General features: G+C 42.6%; 1 protein-coding gene across 2 annotated transcripts in view; it reads right to left on the reverse strand.

Moving 5' to 3' along the window:
• Window positions 1-205: 205 nt before the first annotated feature.
• The window catches only part of LOC148011287 (cyclin-C1-1-like), a 71377-nt gene continuing 54292 nt past the window's right edge, over window positions 206-17290 (reverse strand). Inside the window, exons 5-11 of one of the 2 annotated variants that reach the window (XR_015689365.1) lie at window positions 13052-13170; window positions 12754-12874; window positions 12520-12564; window positions 12271-12418; window positions 1174-1326; window positions 741-920; window positions 206-661 (exon numbers count right to left, since the gene is read on the reverse strand). Coding sequence is in view for 1 of the 2 variants with exons in the window: in XM_087670663.1 (XP_087526789.1) it covers window positions 1222-1326; window positions 12271-12418; window positions 12520-12564; window positions 12754-12874; window positions 13052-13170 (538 nt within the window). In the remaining variant the exon portion in view is untranslated. Of the gene's footprint in view, window positions 921-1173; window positions 1327-12270; window positions 12419-12519; window positions 12565-12753; window positions 12875-13051; window positions 13171-17290 lie in introns of both variants that reach the window. The other variant, XM_087670663.1, reaches the window with a different exon arrangement.

A 17290-nucleotide genomic window follows, 5' to 3' on the forward strand; every position in this document is an offset into this window, starting at 1 on the left:
CACTTAAGGCACACTTTGTAGATCAATGCTTAAAAGTGTGCACTTTGTAGCGGAAAACAATATATAAAGTCCTAAGACATTAACGCTAACCACTGTTTCAATGGTTGTATGCACAATACCACACAAGCTTTGTCCTCGTGTTGTGAAGGACAAATTCTTGCAAACAAATTTGTGAGCAACAATTTGCAATGGCACTTTTTGTTTTCGAAAGCATTTGATGAAATTATTGCACTTTAAAGTAAGCCTTCTTATCCTAATGTGGTTTAGTTTGCTACTGCATGTGCTTGGGTTATGTTGACCTAGGTCATAAACCTTGGCCAGTAAAAATAAACAAAGTCAAGATGTTGGGTGTGCTTTTGGACTCATCAATGCTTGCATTGTTCTATGCACAAAACAAGATTTAGTAAAAGCAGGGTGCAACTATTAGAGAGAGAGGACACTGGACGTGAGAAAACAAGCTGGCCCGAAGCTTAAAACTGGTTTGTGGAGAGCCACCTATTAGCTGGGGTGGGAAATGCTTGATAGCATATCCTCTAACCACCATTGAAACATCCTTCAAGTAGTTTGACGTCTTTAATCCATATCAACAGTTGTACCAAGAAAAGAATTCTTGATTTGTATGCATTTCCTCAAAAATAACAATGGTACTGGATCCACAATCCTGATTGAGAAGCACTCTGTGATGACATGATAGATGGGATTGCAGCAAATTCCAGTACCTTCAGCTTATTCTAACTTACCTTGAAAATTAAATGCTGTTGGTTTATGAGCACAACCTGTTCCTCCATTTCCAACACCAGAACTGCATTGGAAGGCACTGGGACCGGATGTGGGACCAGCCTTTCCTCAGCTGATACACCTGCCTGACTGGTTGCCTGCCTTCCTTGATACTAATGTTGTATCCTTCGTGAAAAGCAAAACTGGATAACAAAGGCAAACATTACTCAAAAGCATTTAATGTGCTTACATGCCATATTACTCATTCACTTCATAAAAATCCATTGTCAATGAAAATAACCAAATGCACCAAACATACTAGGATATTGTGTGTACATCGTAAATCATGTAAGAAAACCAGATTCAAAAACCAGTCTTTTACTCTGCAGCCAGATATGAAAATCTATGCCTTACAAAACCTTGACTTTAACAGCAAAACTTCTGATCAAAACTTACATGAATTTTGTCACATTGACAGCCAATGCCAATCTCTCCCCCAAGACCTTAAGACCTTTGTGGCAACTTACACAATGCTGCACTTAGTCGCTCACTAGAAATGACACTATAATTTTCATAAAAATCAATTATCTCCATCGTGATGTTTTTTATCTGTGAATCAAAGAAATTCTTAGTTAGAAACTTCATTTTAGTATTCTGATGTAAATCAAGAAGGCTGTGAATTGAGAAATTTATTTTGCAGCTTGACTTCAATGAATAATCAAATGAGATACTTCCCTACATTTCAGCTAGAAGTATATCATCCACATTGCTTGTAGACCTTTAACCAGCAAAATTCTAAATTTAGTTGACAAAACAAATGGCAAAAGAATACATCACATCCTTTATCCAAAGGTTTGGAATATCACATACTGCCCATTTGTCTCGTCATTTTCACTATGGAAACAAAAAGAAACATAAATGCTCAAATGCATAACATTAAAAAGTACATGCACATATTTGGCTTTGCACTCTGCTTGTGTTTGGCATCTATTGATCACTCCATTAGCTTGATCTCTCTCAGGATTTTGGTGGTAGGTGTTGCACTTGTCATCATACTAGCTGTTTTGAGATGTCACTCAACTGTGGCTTTGTGCGGATGTTAGAACAGAAGGTTGCTAGTGGGATCAAGGTCTAGTAGGTGGCTTCAAAAGCTACAATAGAATGATAGGTGTGAGCATCAAAAACCTGACTCGAGGTATCCTTGTGTAGATGGACAATGGGATCTACAGGCGTGGCCACTGGCCGTATCTGATTAGTGCAATACTGTTTCACCAATTGTAGGCATACTTCTGCTGTGAGAAAAAGATACTTTCCTCGGATCTAACAATCTCCATCCCAAAGAAATAAGACAACAATCCTAAGTCTATCATCTCGAATGTAGATCAAAGCTATGCCTTAATTTCTACCATAGCCACAGAATAATCTGAGCCAATGAGTAAGATATCATCAACATACATTAGGATATAGCTTACCCCCACGCTAGTGGTGCGCATGTATCGGTTTGGATCATAGGGGGTAGAATAATATCCATGAGTTCTTAAGAACTCATCCATCCTATAGTACCAAGACCTCGGTGCTTGCTTTAGCTCGCAAAGAGCTTTTCACGAGCGAAATACCTTGTCAATATGATCAGTGGAAGAAAAGCCGTGAGGCTGCTCCGCATTGACTATCTCCTCCAAACAACCATTTAGAAAGGCACTTTTAATGTCTATCTAATAGATCAGCCAACCATGGTGAGCGACGAGCGTAATCAACATATGAAATGATGTCAAACAAGTGGTAGGTGCAAAGGTTTCTTTATAATCAATGCCATGCTTTTGCCTAAAACCTTGTACTACAAGGCGAGCCTTGTATTTGTCTAAAGTACTATCATCCTTTAGCTTAGTCCTAAAAATCCACTTTGTCCCGATGATCGAGGACGATCCACCAATGTCCAAGTACCATTTCAATCAATACTATCCAATTCCTTCTCCATGGCCTCATGCCACAAAGGGTCCTAGAGAGCCTCCTACCAACTATCTCACTCAGAATGTGCAATGTAATTACCTGTAAATAGTGATGCATATGAAGCCTGAGGGGTGAGCCAAGCAAACCTTTTAGGACCCTCCGGAGTGAACATTGATGAAAGGACCCCAAATCTTGCATGATTTGCTGGTACTAAAGAGATAACGGGTCTCGTAGAGGAGGCCTAGGTGCTGAAGTATCTGTTGGAAGGTCAAGAACAGGTAGTAGATCCGGCCAAGTAGGCACGATCTCAAATGATGTGAGTAAAGGTGAGGACAAAGAGTCCACTGTAGAGGACTACACTATATTCCTCTCATCAAAGACGACATCCCACCTAACAATCACCTTATTCATCCAAGGATTGAACAAACGATAGGCTTTCACTTTGAAAAAATAGCCCACAAAGATCAAGAGATCTACTGGAGGGGTAAGCTTGTCTATCTTGTCATCAAGAGCGTGTATATAAACATGACTACCGAAAACTCTAAAGTGACAAATAACACGCCAAGAGCCAAAAAATGCCTCGTACAGAATCTTTTTAAGGATCACTGTAGTCGAGGGTGTACACTAAAGTGTTAGCAGCCTCGACCCAAAGGCGCTCAAGAAGCTCTGTTGCAAACAGCATAGAGTGTGCCATATTCAAGACTGCCCGATTCCTACGCTCTACGACCCCATTCTGTGCAAAGGAGTTGGTAGAGGTGAGCAGGCATGCAATTGCCCTACTCCTATAGAAACTCAGAGAACTCATGGGAGGCAAAACTCGCCACTAGAATCACTCCTCATAGTATCCACACGGCGATTGGTCCAGTTATGGATCAACAGCACCCAAGCACCGAAATAAGTGAAAGTATCGGACTTGTGCCTGAGAAAGTACACCCATATGTATCTAGAGAAATCATCTACTATTAAAAAGAAGTATAGCACACAATTAAAGGTAGCAATGGATGTGGGACCACAAAGATCTACATGAATGAGTCTAAAGGGTTCCATAGCACGAGTGACAGATTGCTGAGGAAAGGGTGTACGATACTGTTTACCTAGCTGACATGCTCTACAAACCTCTCGAGATAGTTTTAGGCATGGAAGGCCCTCAACCATCCCTTGACGCAATAGCTCATACATAGAGTCGTAGCCAAGATGGTCTAAGTGAAAATGCCAAAGGCGCTCAGAGTCCGCAAGCTCTCGTGTTGTGCCCAAAGACTAAAAGCAATGGAACTCTGAATCATCGACAATCGGCTCAGTATGAAAGTATGTCATATGCTAAAGGCCATTAGGTTGTGCCTTGCCATGAGCAATCACTAAACCAGTTTGAGAGTCGAGGACCTCGACTGTGATCACGATGAAGAAAACTGCTCACCCCAACCAACCAAGCTACTGAACGGACAACAAGTTCACCCCAAGTTGGGCGACATGATAGACATCATCCAGCGAAGTAATATCTGGACCCAAGTCACGCGACCTTGGGCCTAAATCTTGACCGCGGGAGCTGTTTCCTATATGAACACTCCTAGCTACAAAGACTCAGAAAATGAAAATGTCCGCTCTAGGAGTCATGTGATGAGTAGCTCCATTGTCCACAAGCCAAATAGGTGTTGACATGCTCAACTGTGACGAGTGGGCCTCTGCAAGCACCTCATCGAGAAGCAACTCGCAGATATAAATAAGACTCCCATCAGATGTCTCTAAGGAGACAATGTAGGCCTCTACAGACCAGTCCAAAAAACCCTTTGGAGTTGAGTAGTCCACCAAGTGTGATGACTGACTAGTGGCAATGTGGGTTTGGCCTTGCCATTGCCCCTACTAGGCATTGCCACCACGCTGCTTCCCCTGCTGGAGGTTACCCGACTGGGGTACGAGGGTCTTATTCTTGGATATTGGCTATGTGCCTCTTACCTTAGATCGACACTCATCGTCATAATGGCCAACCTTTTGACAATACTGATAATACCTATTCTTTTTAGATACATTTTTCCATTTAGTTTAGTGTAGATTGAGTGGTTCCTTGGAAATCACTAGTCCCTCTTTTGATTTTGATTTTGATTTGAGCTTTGTTTACCCTTGACCTGTTGTCCCCTATGAGAAGATGCAACAAGAGCCCCCTCTATGGAGGACGTGCTATGAAATTGATTGGACCACTGTGCGCAACGCAACAACTAATATCAAACTCATAAAATGTGGGCACCTGAGGCTGTGAATCACCTGCTGCACAAAATGGAAATATTTTCTTGGCAGCTTGTTGAGGAACAGATTAGCCTGATAGTCAGAGGACTTAGAAGCCCCAATGGTTGAGAACTCGACAAGGAGATACGATTCTCAGTCAACTTGACTTTCAAGTCATCATTTTCAATGATTTAGAAGTTTTGGAGCTCATGATCCAAATTGATGTGATGGGCCCTATCTTGAGCCGCACAACAATCAATCAAATGTGCCCAACGCTCGGATGCGAAGTCAAAATGTTGAAGTGAAACTCACGTAATAAGCCTTGCATAAGTTCCACGATAACGAGTCTTCCATTACTGGACAACCTTGTATGGAACAAGGATAGGATTAAGTTGGGGTTTCAACCCCTGCACTAAACCCCATAGGTTTTGAGAGTCTTAAGACATGCCTCATAAAATTTGACCAAGTAGTAGAGTTTGACCCGTTGAAGTGAGTCTTTTAATGAAAAGCGTGCTTGGCGGATGAGGAGCTAGAACCATGAGGTGTCTAAGAAGATGGATAGATGGGATAAGATGGTAGTAATGATGGTAGATAAGGAGGAGGAGCGGGTAATGATGGATAGGCAGAAATGGGCTGCTAATCTCCAATGAGTGACGATTGCTGCGGAGGTACTGAAACAGACATAGGTCTGTATGATACCATAGGTATAGGTGGAGGTACTAGGACACAAGAGCCTTGTCCGAATGTTAGTTGGGGCACAACATAATGATCAGATGGTCCACTAGGTAATGCTAGAGGCAAATTGCGATACCAAACGATCCACACTCGAGTATGTTTGGGATGCACTCCCAAAGGGATAACTTGAAAGTATGTGTATGGAAGGTCAAGCCTCTGTCTCACAAATACACCACCCAGAAAACGGATATGTACAGGTCCTAAAGGCTATGTTTAAATATATAGAATCCCCCACTGCAGTGTGTGGTGGATAATGTGGTGCACTTAATGGAAGTGGAAAGAAAGGTGCAACGGAAAATGAGGGAGGGATGGGCCTAAATGGATTTGTGATAGATGTTATTGTGGGAAACATGGTTGGTTCCTTTTGTTCATTAAATGCATTAGATGAAGATGCACCTACTCCATATTGACCATGAAAAATAAAATCAAAAGAAAAGAAACAAACAAAGTACTTACAAGTTCTTTTAGCTTCTTACCTAGTTTTAAGTTCATAAAGGAATACATGTTTTCCTCATTACTCTCAAATCAAAGTTTGTTTTGAAGAGTCCCTTCTTGACGAGAATCCCCTGATCCAATAGAAAATACAAAATCAATTGGCATAGAATCTGCAATAATAGGATTCGTACTTGGCATTGGAGAAACGAAGAATTGTGAAAGTGGTGTGTAATCCGAGACAAGTTCCACTTGCAGATTGGCCAGTCCGTAGTAGAGAGTCCGAAGGTCCTACAAGATCATTAGTTCTATGCACCAAATCTAAAGGAGAAAACTCAAGTTTACCTTCAACTTCTTGTTGAGCACTATGCATAAGGATGAGATCATACTCAGTGGCGGAAGAAATTTGATATGGTCTGTGGACTCTATGGTTGTCCGATAGTTCGCCACTCATGTCAAATGGTATAGTAGCAAGCTAAGAGGCCCACTCCTGATCCTTTTTTTCATGAACGAGCTTTCCAATCAAAGGCCAAGGTTTCTCAAAGAGTACCTAGCTTTGATACCATGTGGAGAAATGCTCTAAATGCAAAAAAGTACAAAACCAATTGTATGAAAAAGCATAGACTAAATAGAGGCTCAATTTGAGCCTATGAAGGAGACAAGGATGAAATATGGATGCACAATACAATGGATGCAAGAGTCCAAAATGTGGTGTAGGTGGTGAGACAGATAATGGAAGCAATTATGTATCTATGGGACATATGCTTGAGGAAGAGTTTCCTAGCATAGTATGGATTCCATGTGCATCCCATTACCTAGACTTGCTTATTGAAGATATTGGGCAAATGTCTTGGGTGGATGACATTTTCAAGACATCAACAAGCATAGTAAGATTTGTGAAGAAGAGGCTATCCGTCACAAGCATGTTTCGAGCCAATACCACACTTGAGCTATTAAAGCCCTTTGTCACTAGATTTGCTTATATGTTTATTGTATTGGAGAGGTTGATACGGGTCCGTCTAAATTTGATACGGACCATTGCATACTAGGAATGACTCACATGAAGTGAGAGAGACTTTCCAAAGGCTCTTGCTTTTAGACGCAATATTTTAAATGAGAGTTAGTGGGTTGAGGCAGAGGCATTGGTGAAAAGTCTCACTTCTATTTGCACTGTATTATGCATCACTGATATGGAGGGGAGTACTTTGGGCCTTCTATATGAGTATATGGATAAAATTGGCGAGGCCTTGCTTCACAACAGCTTTTTGCTCCAAGATAAATAAATTATTGTTTAACTTTTACACATGTAATTATTTAGTGTTAACAACTTCTTGATGATTGATCATTATTTTAACTTCTAAGTTTTTAGCTTATTTTATCTATGATCCATCATCCTTTCACTATGAAGGGTTGATGAGATTTGTGCAGTGTGGAATGTACGATGGGATTGGTTCCATAAATCAATCCATGCTATCGCACATATCTTGCATTCTCTTTGGTGCAACAAGGAACGGTTTACTAGCGAGGAGTTAGATAAGGGTTTCATGGAGTACACGAGGCATCTTACAAGGGATGATATAGATATGATGAGGAGAGTAGACGATAATTTGTTGGCATTCCGCAATTATTCTCTTCATTTTAGCCGACCCACAGCTAGGCTTCTAGAGACACAACTTAAGGCTCTCTCTTGGTGAGAGAAATACGGCAATTGTGCTCCTACTTTGATATGTGATTGGTGACTTTTATATTTTGAATCCATGCTATCGCACATATCTTGCATCCCCTTTGGCGCAATAAGGAACAGTTTACTAGCGAGGAGTTAGATAAGGGCTTCATGGAGTACACGAGGCACCTCACAAGGGATGATATAGATATGATGAGGAGAGTAGATGATAATTTGTTGGCATTCCGCAATCATTCTCTTCATTGAGATACAACTTCAGCCTCTCTCTTGGTGGGAGAAATACTGCAATTCTGCTCTACTTTGATATGTGATTGGTGACTTTTAATTAACTTTTTAACCTTGATACTTGATATTGCTTGGAAGTTGGATTGTAAATTGTGATATGTATGAATAGGTTGAATCTTCTCTCATATGATATATATTTTTGTCGTTCACCTTTAAAAGTGAAGGTTGACAAGATTGATATAGAGAAGATGCATGACATCTCGGAGATACCACATGAGGAGCGGGATATCTACTCCATGCTTTATGAGGAGCTATCGGCACCAGTGCATGAGACTCGTACACAGAGGAGAGTTAGAGCCACTGGAGTGAGGGCCACACATGGTCGTGCATCACAAGCAGAGTCAGAGTCAAAGTTTGAGGCTAAGGCTAAGGTTGCTTCATCAACTTCTCGATCAGGGTTCTCGGAGTTAGACAAGAAGATGGTGCATAGATTCTCAGAGTCAGGATGAGTCAAGAAGTCTAGAGACTAGTATACAATGCTCAGTGCTCACTGGACTTCAGAGTTTTGACATATTATTCACATGACATAGTTATATGTATCATTGTATCTTGATTTCACTTATTATACATCTTGATTCTTGTTCCATTGTTCTTGATGTCAATCTCCACTGTTCTTGATGTCAGTCTTCACTTCTCTTTAGATCATAGTTGATTCTTGAGTCATAAATTATAATTCATATTGTTGCCTTAAGTTTTGAAAATTGAGTCTTAATTGTACTAAGCTGTCTTAAGTTTCAACCATTGAGTCTTGACTCCTGAATCTTCACTCCTGAGTCGTAACATGTGTAATGAATCATGATTTCAATCATATAACATGAAGACTCAAAGTTTTGTATGAAATTTGGGTACATGTTGTACATAGCCACATAATAATGTATTTATTTTAGTGTACAATGTGAAACGTTATTTTCCTGTTTTCAAAATTTTGGCCAAAACTCCGAAACTCCAATTTCTCATGTTTCCGTTTCCCCCGTTTCCGAAACTCCCCCCTCCTATGTTGTGGAGAAGAGAATATCAAGAGGAGAGCTTCAGACTGCTGGCGACAACACCAATTATTGATGTCAACATCAGATGCAACAGACAAATTGTAGGTAACAGATCCAGGCAGGTGGTGAAGACTAGAATCAAGTGCCAGATGGTAGCAAATGGTTGGGGAAAGCTTTAACCACAATGTTCTCTGCGAACGGGGTGTTGGCAACAAAGATACAGCTTGAGGGAGAGTGGTGGACTACATGCCTATTCATAGAAAGTTTGGGGCACCCAAATTAGGGTTTTGCATGTGGAATATAATAACTCTCTAGAATTGTGTTTCTTTTTAAAATAAGAAGGTTTCTTCATTAATTAAGTGTGTTTTGGGGCTATTTTAAGTCAAGCTAATGGAGTTTTAGCTCAACATATCCCAAATTTCCTTTCTCCTCTTCCTAGCAAGATCTGAAGGTACATATAAAAAACAGACAGCGATGTGTTTCTTTTTGCACCAATATTTCTAGAGTTAGGAGGCCCCCCAAAGCATCCCACCTCCTTTCCCCAAGCTTGGCTAGCTTTTTCCTAAAGCATTGTAGTCTTTTCTCTATTCTTTCCCCCCCACATGGAATGTTTTTTTTTCCACCTCCCTTGGTGGGCGGTGGGCGGCGGGCTGGGCCCCTATCATAATAGTGTCCACTTGTGCCGATAAGCCATTACCACTCTTGTTGTGCTCCAATTTTTACTCCAGCAAAGCAGGTTGGATTTTGACTGAATACTCCTTGTATGAGCATGCAATCACAAAGGTTACTTTACCAAGTTTGACTCCTAAGGTTTCCAATTGTTTTATCTTCTCTAGTAATATGTTCACACTTGCTTTATTGATAATCGACAAAGGACCAAAAGCCACCCCCAAAAGTATATAGAATCCACCCAAAAAAGATGCCTCCAATGTATAGGCAATTAGCCCTCCCAAATATACTGAAAAGCCATCATCCTTGCAGGTATCCTTCACACTAGCCCATGATATTAATTTCTCATCCACATCTTTGGGGTTATGCCACTTCTCTCCTCTATCAAATCTCCCTAAATATGCCACTACATCTCCATTGGGTGTAATAAACGTTCCGTGCACAGTGCACCTTATGGAAGGAGGCACTGTTAACGAGGACCTTTAGCTCGTCATGGAGATAGAGATGCTTATGTTCCTTGCCATGGCGTTGAGAGATCCCAATCTCCTTCCATTATTCTCCTAGCATATGGGAAGTAAAATAGGCGAAGAAAATATGTACAAGCTACCACACTCGGCAATCCAGAACATATTGCTAGTGACATTGACTTTGGCAATCCCATCAAGCTCTGTAAGCACATAAGTAACATTGTCATAGACATGCTTCACCACATAAGGCCCAAGCCATCTCTTCACCATCTTTCAGATAGTCTTATGCTGATTTTCTAGGCTACTATCATAGACCAATACCCAATCACCCTCTTCCACTGCTCTGGATCGTAACTTGTGTCTGCTATCAAACCTGTCCTTATTCCACAGCCTAGCTTCCTTAAGTTTCTACACTCCTCTCTGTATATCCTCCGGTTTTCTTTCGAGCTGAATGTGAAGAGATAAGAGCTCCTCCCTAGACATATCCTCCTGCTAGGGCAAAGCACTCCAAGTGTACAAGTCTATGTGGGCATCACTGGCCTTTGCCCACACATCAACTCTGCAGGCATAAATCCAATGGTGACAGTGTGTAGTAGTCTGCCACAACAAAGCTTTTGTTGGCCAAGCTCACTGTTAGAATCCTCCTTCCAAGTGAAACCTGATTTGACTATGTCATAAACTTGGAATGGTTCTTCATGATAGGGGTTGTATTACCTTCTGTGATAACCACAGGGAGAGAGTGGTTGTTTTGACAGCAGATCGAAAATTAGAGCAGCTAAACACAAACAATTGAAAGTAGTATGCTAACTCCAACCAACTCAAGAAATGCAGCTTCTAGGCAACCAGAGGAGACTATTCTAGAGACTCAAGCATGATTTGGGAGAGGGGGGTTTGACGAGATCCCTTTTAGGGGCTCCAAACATCCTCATTTTTCAGTGCTTCTGGTCCAAGAGCGTTATTATTATGGTCATTGGCACATATCAACTAGCGTGGAGTTGGCAGAGAGGCCTAACAGCCTGGTCTGAATGTGGTGCAACATAGAAGACACAGTGACACTCATTTGTACTGTCACAGGGCCCAGGAGGTTTATTGTGGGTGTAAAAAAAGTCTCTGCAATAAGTATGCCTCATTGCCTCCCATCACTTCAGAACTTCATGATGTCTGGATAAATCAAGCCAAGTCAAGCTTGCATAACGTCCTTACAAAATGTAATAGACTACCAGCCATTTATTGTGATCTATGAGCAGGTGAAAAGCCAGAAAAACAAAACGTATGTTGCATACAGATACAACAAGAGTAGCATCACCCAAATCTGAAGCCCCTCTCTTGCACAGGACTGAGAGATGTAATGAGACAATAGCCTGAAGTGAAGGCAAGATTATGAATCCTGATGCTCTGTCATTGCTCATGAACTGCTTCACCAGATTGCTTGCTAGTGCTCTGTTCATAGAGCCATGACAGAAACATTATCCTCTCAGAGAAGCTGGGCAACGGTTATTAGTCTTTATAAAGTGACTTTTTATAGCCTGCATCTACAAACGTCGGAACTTGGTCTTTTCAACATCTGAAAAAAATTTATACTTGTCCACAATACCATAGAAAGCATCACCCTGAAAATGTAATATATAAGCATATCCGTAATCTGCACAAAAAGAATGCGACTCTTAGTTTTCTTCCACAATAACATAGCCAATCTCTATGGCTACTCATTATAATGACATCAAATAGTCTAAGATCCAATGCTTCCCCTGGCCAAATAATTGCTTGAAGATACTCAGAGATATTGATGATATTTAACCTTCTTTGCCAAGGTATATCTCACATTGTCAACCAGATAAGCTCATTAGCTCTCCAGAATTGAAAGTATACATTCTGTAGCACTACTATTCAACAGTGTGTGCAGACGTTTGTATTATGTTTAGAAAAACACAAAATTTGAAGATTTATCCAGGTATACAAGCCGAATTTATCACATGCGAGAGTGTATTTCCAACCCAGCACAGATAATGCAAGACACAACACCTTTGCTCGCACCAACAAACATGATTATTCCATCACACAATCAAGTGATGAACAAGACCCACCACATTCTTATATACACAACCACATGAAGAGCAATAAAAGGCCCTACCGTATTCATATCGACTCGTAGATCTTCAAACCATGCAAGTGTGTCTTTCTCTTGGAGCACACATCCAATGTAAATGCATGCCAATGCAATCATGAACGGAGGATGAATCAAAATCAAATCCGTCCTGTATGAATCATTAAGCAAGGACCTGTAGATCATAAAAAGAATGAAAACGTCCACAAAACTGATAGCTTGCAAAGGAATAATGAGTCACATGTTGCATCAGCTAAAAGTTATGAAGCTTCTTACCAAGTTAGCTTTGTTAGATCAGTGAATCCTGCATCTTGCAAATATCTGCAGAAGTGGGAAAAAAATAAAATCAAAACCATCATGGTAGATCATATTTTTTAAGATTCTTTTGAGAACTGGTGTACGGTTCTTTTGGAATTGTTTTTATTACACTGCAGGTGTTTCTGCAGAGGACTGATAAAACCCACAAATTGCATCTAAATGCTGGACAGGCATCTGTAAGTGTGAACTTACTGAATCATTGGACGATAAGGGTGATAGATAATAAGATAATAGTCAAGTGCTTCGAGAAGCCTCATCTCCATATGCAATATATCAGGAACTTCAAAATAGTATTTCTCGTCACCAAAAATCCCTTCATGACATAGATGTGATAAAAGTCAGGACATATATGCTCATCCTTGCAAGCATGCGCACACACAATGCACACACACAGACCACCAAAAAAGGTCTTATCTAAGGCTGGAAGCAGAAAATTTGCTCTATAAAAGACTACAACTAGAATGCAATTCAACTGTTTTGAAGTACTCACGAGTTTTTTTCATGTAGAAAACCAGTATCTTTGCCGGAACAGTACTTTCTTCTGCCTTTGAGGCCAAATACAAGCATGTTGGTGCTACAAGACGAGGATCATAATCTACAAAGCTTTTCCTGCAAATGTTGCAAAAGCAAGGAAACCTTGCAATTATCATCACCATCAAAATTGAAATGGAATAGAAACAGCAGCAGTTAGAAGATAAAAACAGGATGAAACTACAATGCTCAATGATGACCTTGTTGATGGCAAAACTTTTTGTGTAAGAAGATTGGTGCAATTAGACTAAAGCCGATACAAGATTGAACCTGCGTAGATCCTGGTAAAGGTTCAATGAAGCTTGTTTCTTCTTGTAAGTATTGCTCAGTGGAACGCATCATAAGAGGACACACCCACTTCTCTCGATATGATGAACAATCATAAACACAACTAGTATGAATTGGCATGGATATGGCGGAGACCCCTCTGGGGGAAGCCCAACCTCACCATGGTGCCCTCTAGGAAATCCCAGTCCACCCTATCATAGGCTCTCTCGAAGTCCAGGATTAGTATGGCCAGTCCCTGCCCACTATGCTGAGCCTACTCTGTCACCTCAAAGAAGGTGAATACATTGTCTAGGATGCTTCTATCCTAGACAAAGCCTATCTGTGTGTAATGGATGATGTCTGGAAGCATAGGGCATAGTCGCCTACCAATCATCTTTGCCAATGCCTTATAGGGAACTGACATTAAGGTGATCCGTCTCCACTGGGAAAGCTCCAACCGGTCTCCCCCTTTGGGGAGAAGACCTATGAGGCATGCCAAAAGAGTCCCTGGTATCTATTCTGAAGTGAAAATCTCCTGGAAGGCCATCAGTAAGGGGTCCTTCACCACCTCCCCGTAGGTAGTGAAGAAAGTCTTAGAAAGGCCATCCTCTCCCGGGCATTTCTGCTTGTCCTGTGTATGGAAAGCCTCCTCTAGTTCCTTCTCTGTGAAGGGGGCTAGGAGGGAGCATCCCATCTCCTCTGTGACGAGGGACGGGATGTGATCCCAGACCTACTGTCTACATCATTAGAATGTGTCCTCCCATACTGATCCTGAAGGCTGCGTATCTAGTCTCCTGAGGTGAGGGGCTGGTGCACTTGAAAAAACTCCTTGCACATCGTGTCCCCCTTCCACGCCCAAAAGGCTGCTGAGATGCAGAATGAGAACTCCGAGCGCCTATTCTCTTGGCCGGCAATGGCTGCTCGCGCGCAGCGCGCACCTCTTGTGCGTGGAGGGTGGGATCCCTTGGTGCCTCCTGTAATAATCTCTACATGGCTGCAAGGTCCCGCCGGAGTGCTCTCTTCTCCTCCCAGCTCTGTTGCCTGGCCTATAGGGTTGCCTCTTTGCAGGTAGTGCTCAACTCGGCTAGGACCTCTGCAACCTACTCTACAATCCGCTCCCTCCTGCCCCACTCCCTAGTCCAAATCTGCTCAATTTATCTCTTCACCTCCTCCCTCCTATAGATCGAGTCAGGGATCCGACAGGATCGTGTGTCTAGGGTAGATGTTGGGGGATCAAGTGTCAGGAGAACCAAGCAATGATCGGACAACGTGGTGCCCGCCAACTGCTCAACCTGGCCTCCACGAGAGCATCCCCACTCACCCACATAAAACCTTTTCAACCGCTCCAGCAAAACTCCACCTAGCCGCCTATATCCCCAAGAGAAGTCCAGCGACCTGTCCAAGCATCACGTGCTCCTACTGCCAGTAAAAAGACCTTCCATGCCTCTTGCTCCTCCCTAGCCATGCCCTGGTAGTTTCTGCCTCTGCCCTACTGGTCCCCTAAAGTCTCCAAGTTGTTGAAGTCTCCTCCAATAATCCAGGAGTCCACCTTTGGGAGTCCTGCCGCGATCTCCACCCAGAACCTGCTGCATGCCTAACCTCAGTAGGGGCATAGGCATTGAGGGCTCCAAGGCACGAGTCCCCAATATCCAATCTAATCCATAGAACCCTCCCTCCCACTATCATCCCATGGTCTCAAACACATGTAGTGAGACTCGGGCCAATAGAGGTGCATACGCCTCCACTCCTGCCGTGGGCACTGATGGCGTGCTCTGAGTAAGTGTGTGAACTGCCCGGGAGTACCTTCCCTACCCGCTCGGCTTGGGTAGGAGTGAGCTTGTGCTCCTATAGAAGTAAGATGTCGATCCGCGTCTGGCAAGGGCAAAGACTGCAGCTCCTACCGAACAATCAACTTCTTGGAACCACATGCCCCACTATAGTGGAGGCTATTCACATTCCAAGATGCGAGGTGTAAACTCATAGGGAGACCTCTAACTGACCAAACAAGCATCTATTCGATGTGGAAGCCGCTAAGAAAGAAGAGGAACTATGAGGCATGCGTATACGCTTCACTGTCGGCTTGGATGGTGAGCTCCATTCCCCAACGGTAGCCCTCGGGCGGACCATGGGGGTGATGGATGCACCTGGTGGTACCACCAGGGCATCTATCAACCAGGTTGAGAGGCGAGACTCCGTACACTAGTAGAAACAGGCCGCCTTTTCCAGGGCCCACTCGATCTCATCCATCAGCGCTCTCCACTACCGAGGGGCTCGAAAGATAATGCTCAACTATGGGACCTCAGCCCCATCCTTTATAGATATGTGCAATACTCTCTAGCTGGCCAGAAGTGCTACTTTTCTCGTCCTATCCTTTATAGATATGTGCAATACCCTAGCTCTTCTCTTGGTCTCCTCTTGCCACGTGGCATTCATCACCTCCATTTTATTCATTGGCACTTGTTCTTTTTGACTACTTCAATCAATGTACTAGCCTCGATCCATGGACTGTTTGAGAGAGAGAGAGAGAGAGAGAGAGAGAGAGAGAGAGATTTTTTGTGCGGGGTTGGGGGGGGAAAGATGAAACTTGTGCACTTGTACTACCTCCCTAGCCTCATGCTCGCCTTGACCGGTGCCTTCTCATTCCTCCATTCTTCAACTTTGCTTTAAAGTTTTGTGATTTTGTCTAATAGGCCTCGCTGCACTTGATTAATGTTGTTTTTCCAAGGTCTTCTTGTTATTGCTGATGAGCGTTTTCAATGCTTTCTCTAGTGTGTTTAGTTTGGCATCCACGCTCGCCATCTATTTGTGATGTTGTTGATCTTTGTTTCATGCTTGGGTGGTAGCTACTGGCAAGGTGAGATGACCCAATGAACAACAGGAATGGTTCCCTGTATGGAACCCCCTTAAACACAGCAAACATGTCTCCGATGCCATGATGAAATGCAGCGACGAGCACACACCTGATGATGTGATGATAGATTTTCAAGTCCCACCTTAGTTAAAGCATTGTGCTCGTTCTTATGTGCAAGTTACCTCAGCCACTGAGGAATCCCAAGAGTTGGATTGGGAACATCTTTTGGAATTTGCAAATACATTGTTGGGGGAACATGTTCAACACAATCAAGAATCCTTTCCCAACTAGGAAGAGGAAGTCTTGGATGCTACTGTGGATATCAAGACTCTATTGTGCTCTTTTTCAGCCTCCTACAAAAAATGGCTCATCCTTTTCTACAATCGCATGATTCTGGTGCTCTCTTGGATCCGCCAATGTTTGAATTCCATCTCGCAAGGGAACTATGTAGACGAAATCTTTGTTGGCCCACAAGGCTTCTATAAGGTACTCCTCAAATTGACAAGCGCTCAGGATGTATTTATGGCCAAAGTTCCACTATTCTTTGATAGATGCCTAGTTCATGTTGTAGCTTGAGACCATTGGTGGACTTCCAACATTTGCTCCAGCAGGAATGTGGGTCAAAGTTGAATGTTGTCCTGCAAACTATTGGCCTTTGCTTAAGGATGCTACGAGGGAAATTGGCACCATTCACTCTTGCATGCTCGGTCAGATAAGGCTTCCCTTTGAGCCCCCTGTTCTTTGCCTTGGTGACCCATCCGATCCTCTCTATGCTATCCCATTTGATGGACATGGGACAATTGGCTAGTCTTTCTCTTTCCTATGGTGTGGACACTTTGTGGGCCAATCATTAGCAGATACACTTTCATGATTCTCAAAGCAGGAGAGAATCTCCATAAGCATTGGACATATGGAATCTCTTTGGATAGGCCTTTGGTCTTCATATCAATGCAGCCAAATCCTCCCTCATTAGTTGTACTAAATTGGATCTACAGTCTTTGCAATGGCAAGGTATGGTGATTCCCCACGGCAATGTTGCAAGGCATTTGGGTTACACCCTGGGGGTTGATGTTCAGCCCA

Source organism: Lygodium microphyllum, chromosome 28, assembly GCF_053477565.2.
Source record: "Lygodium microphyllum isolate KBCC chromosome 28, Lygodium_microphyllum_v1.1.10, whole genome shotgun sequence".
In the NCBI taxonomy this organism is placed as follows: Eukaryota; Viridiplantae; Streptophyta; class Polypodiopsida; order Schizaeales; family Lygodiaceae; genus Lygodium; species Lygodium microphyllum.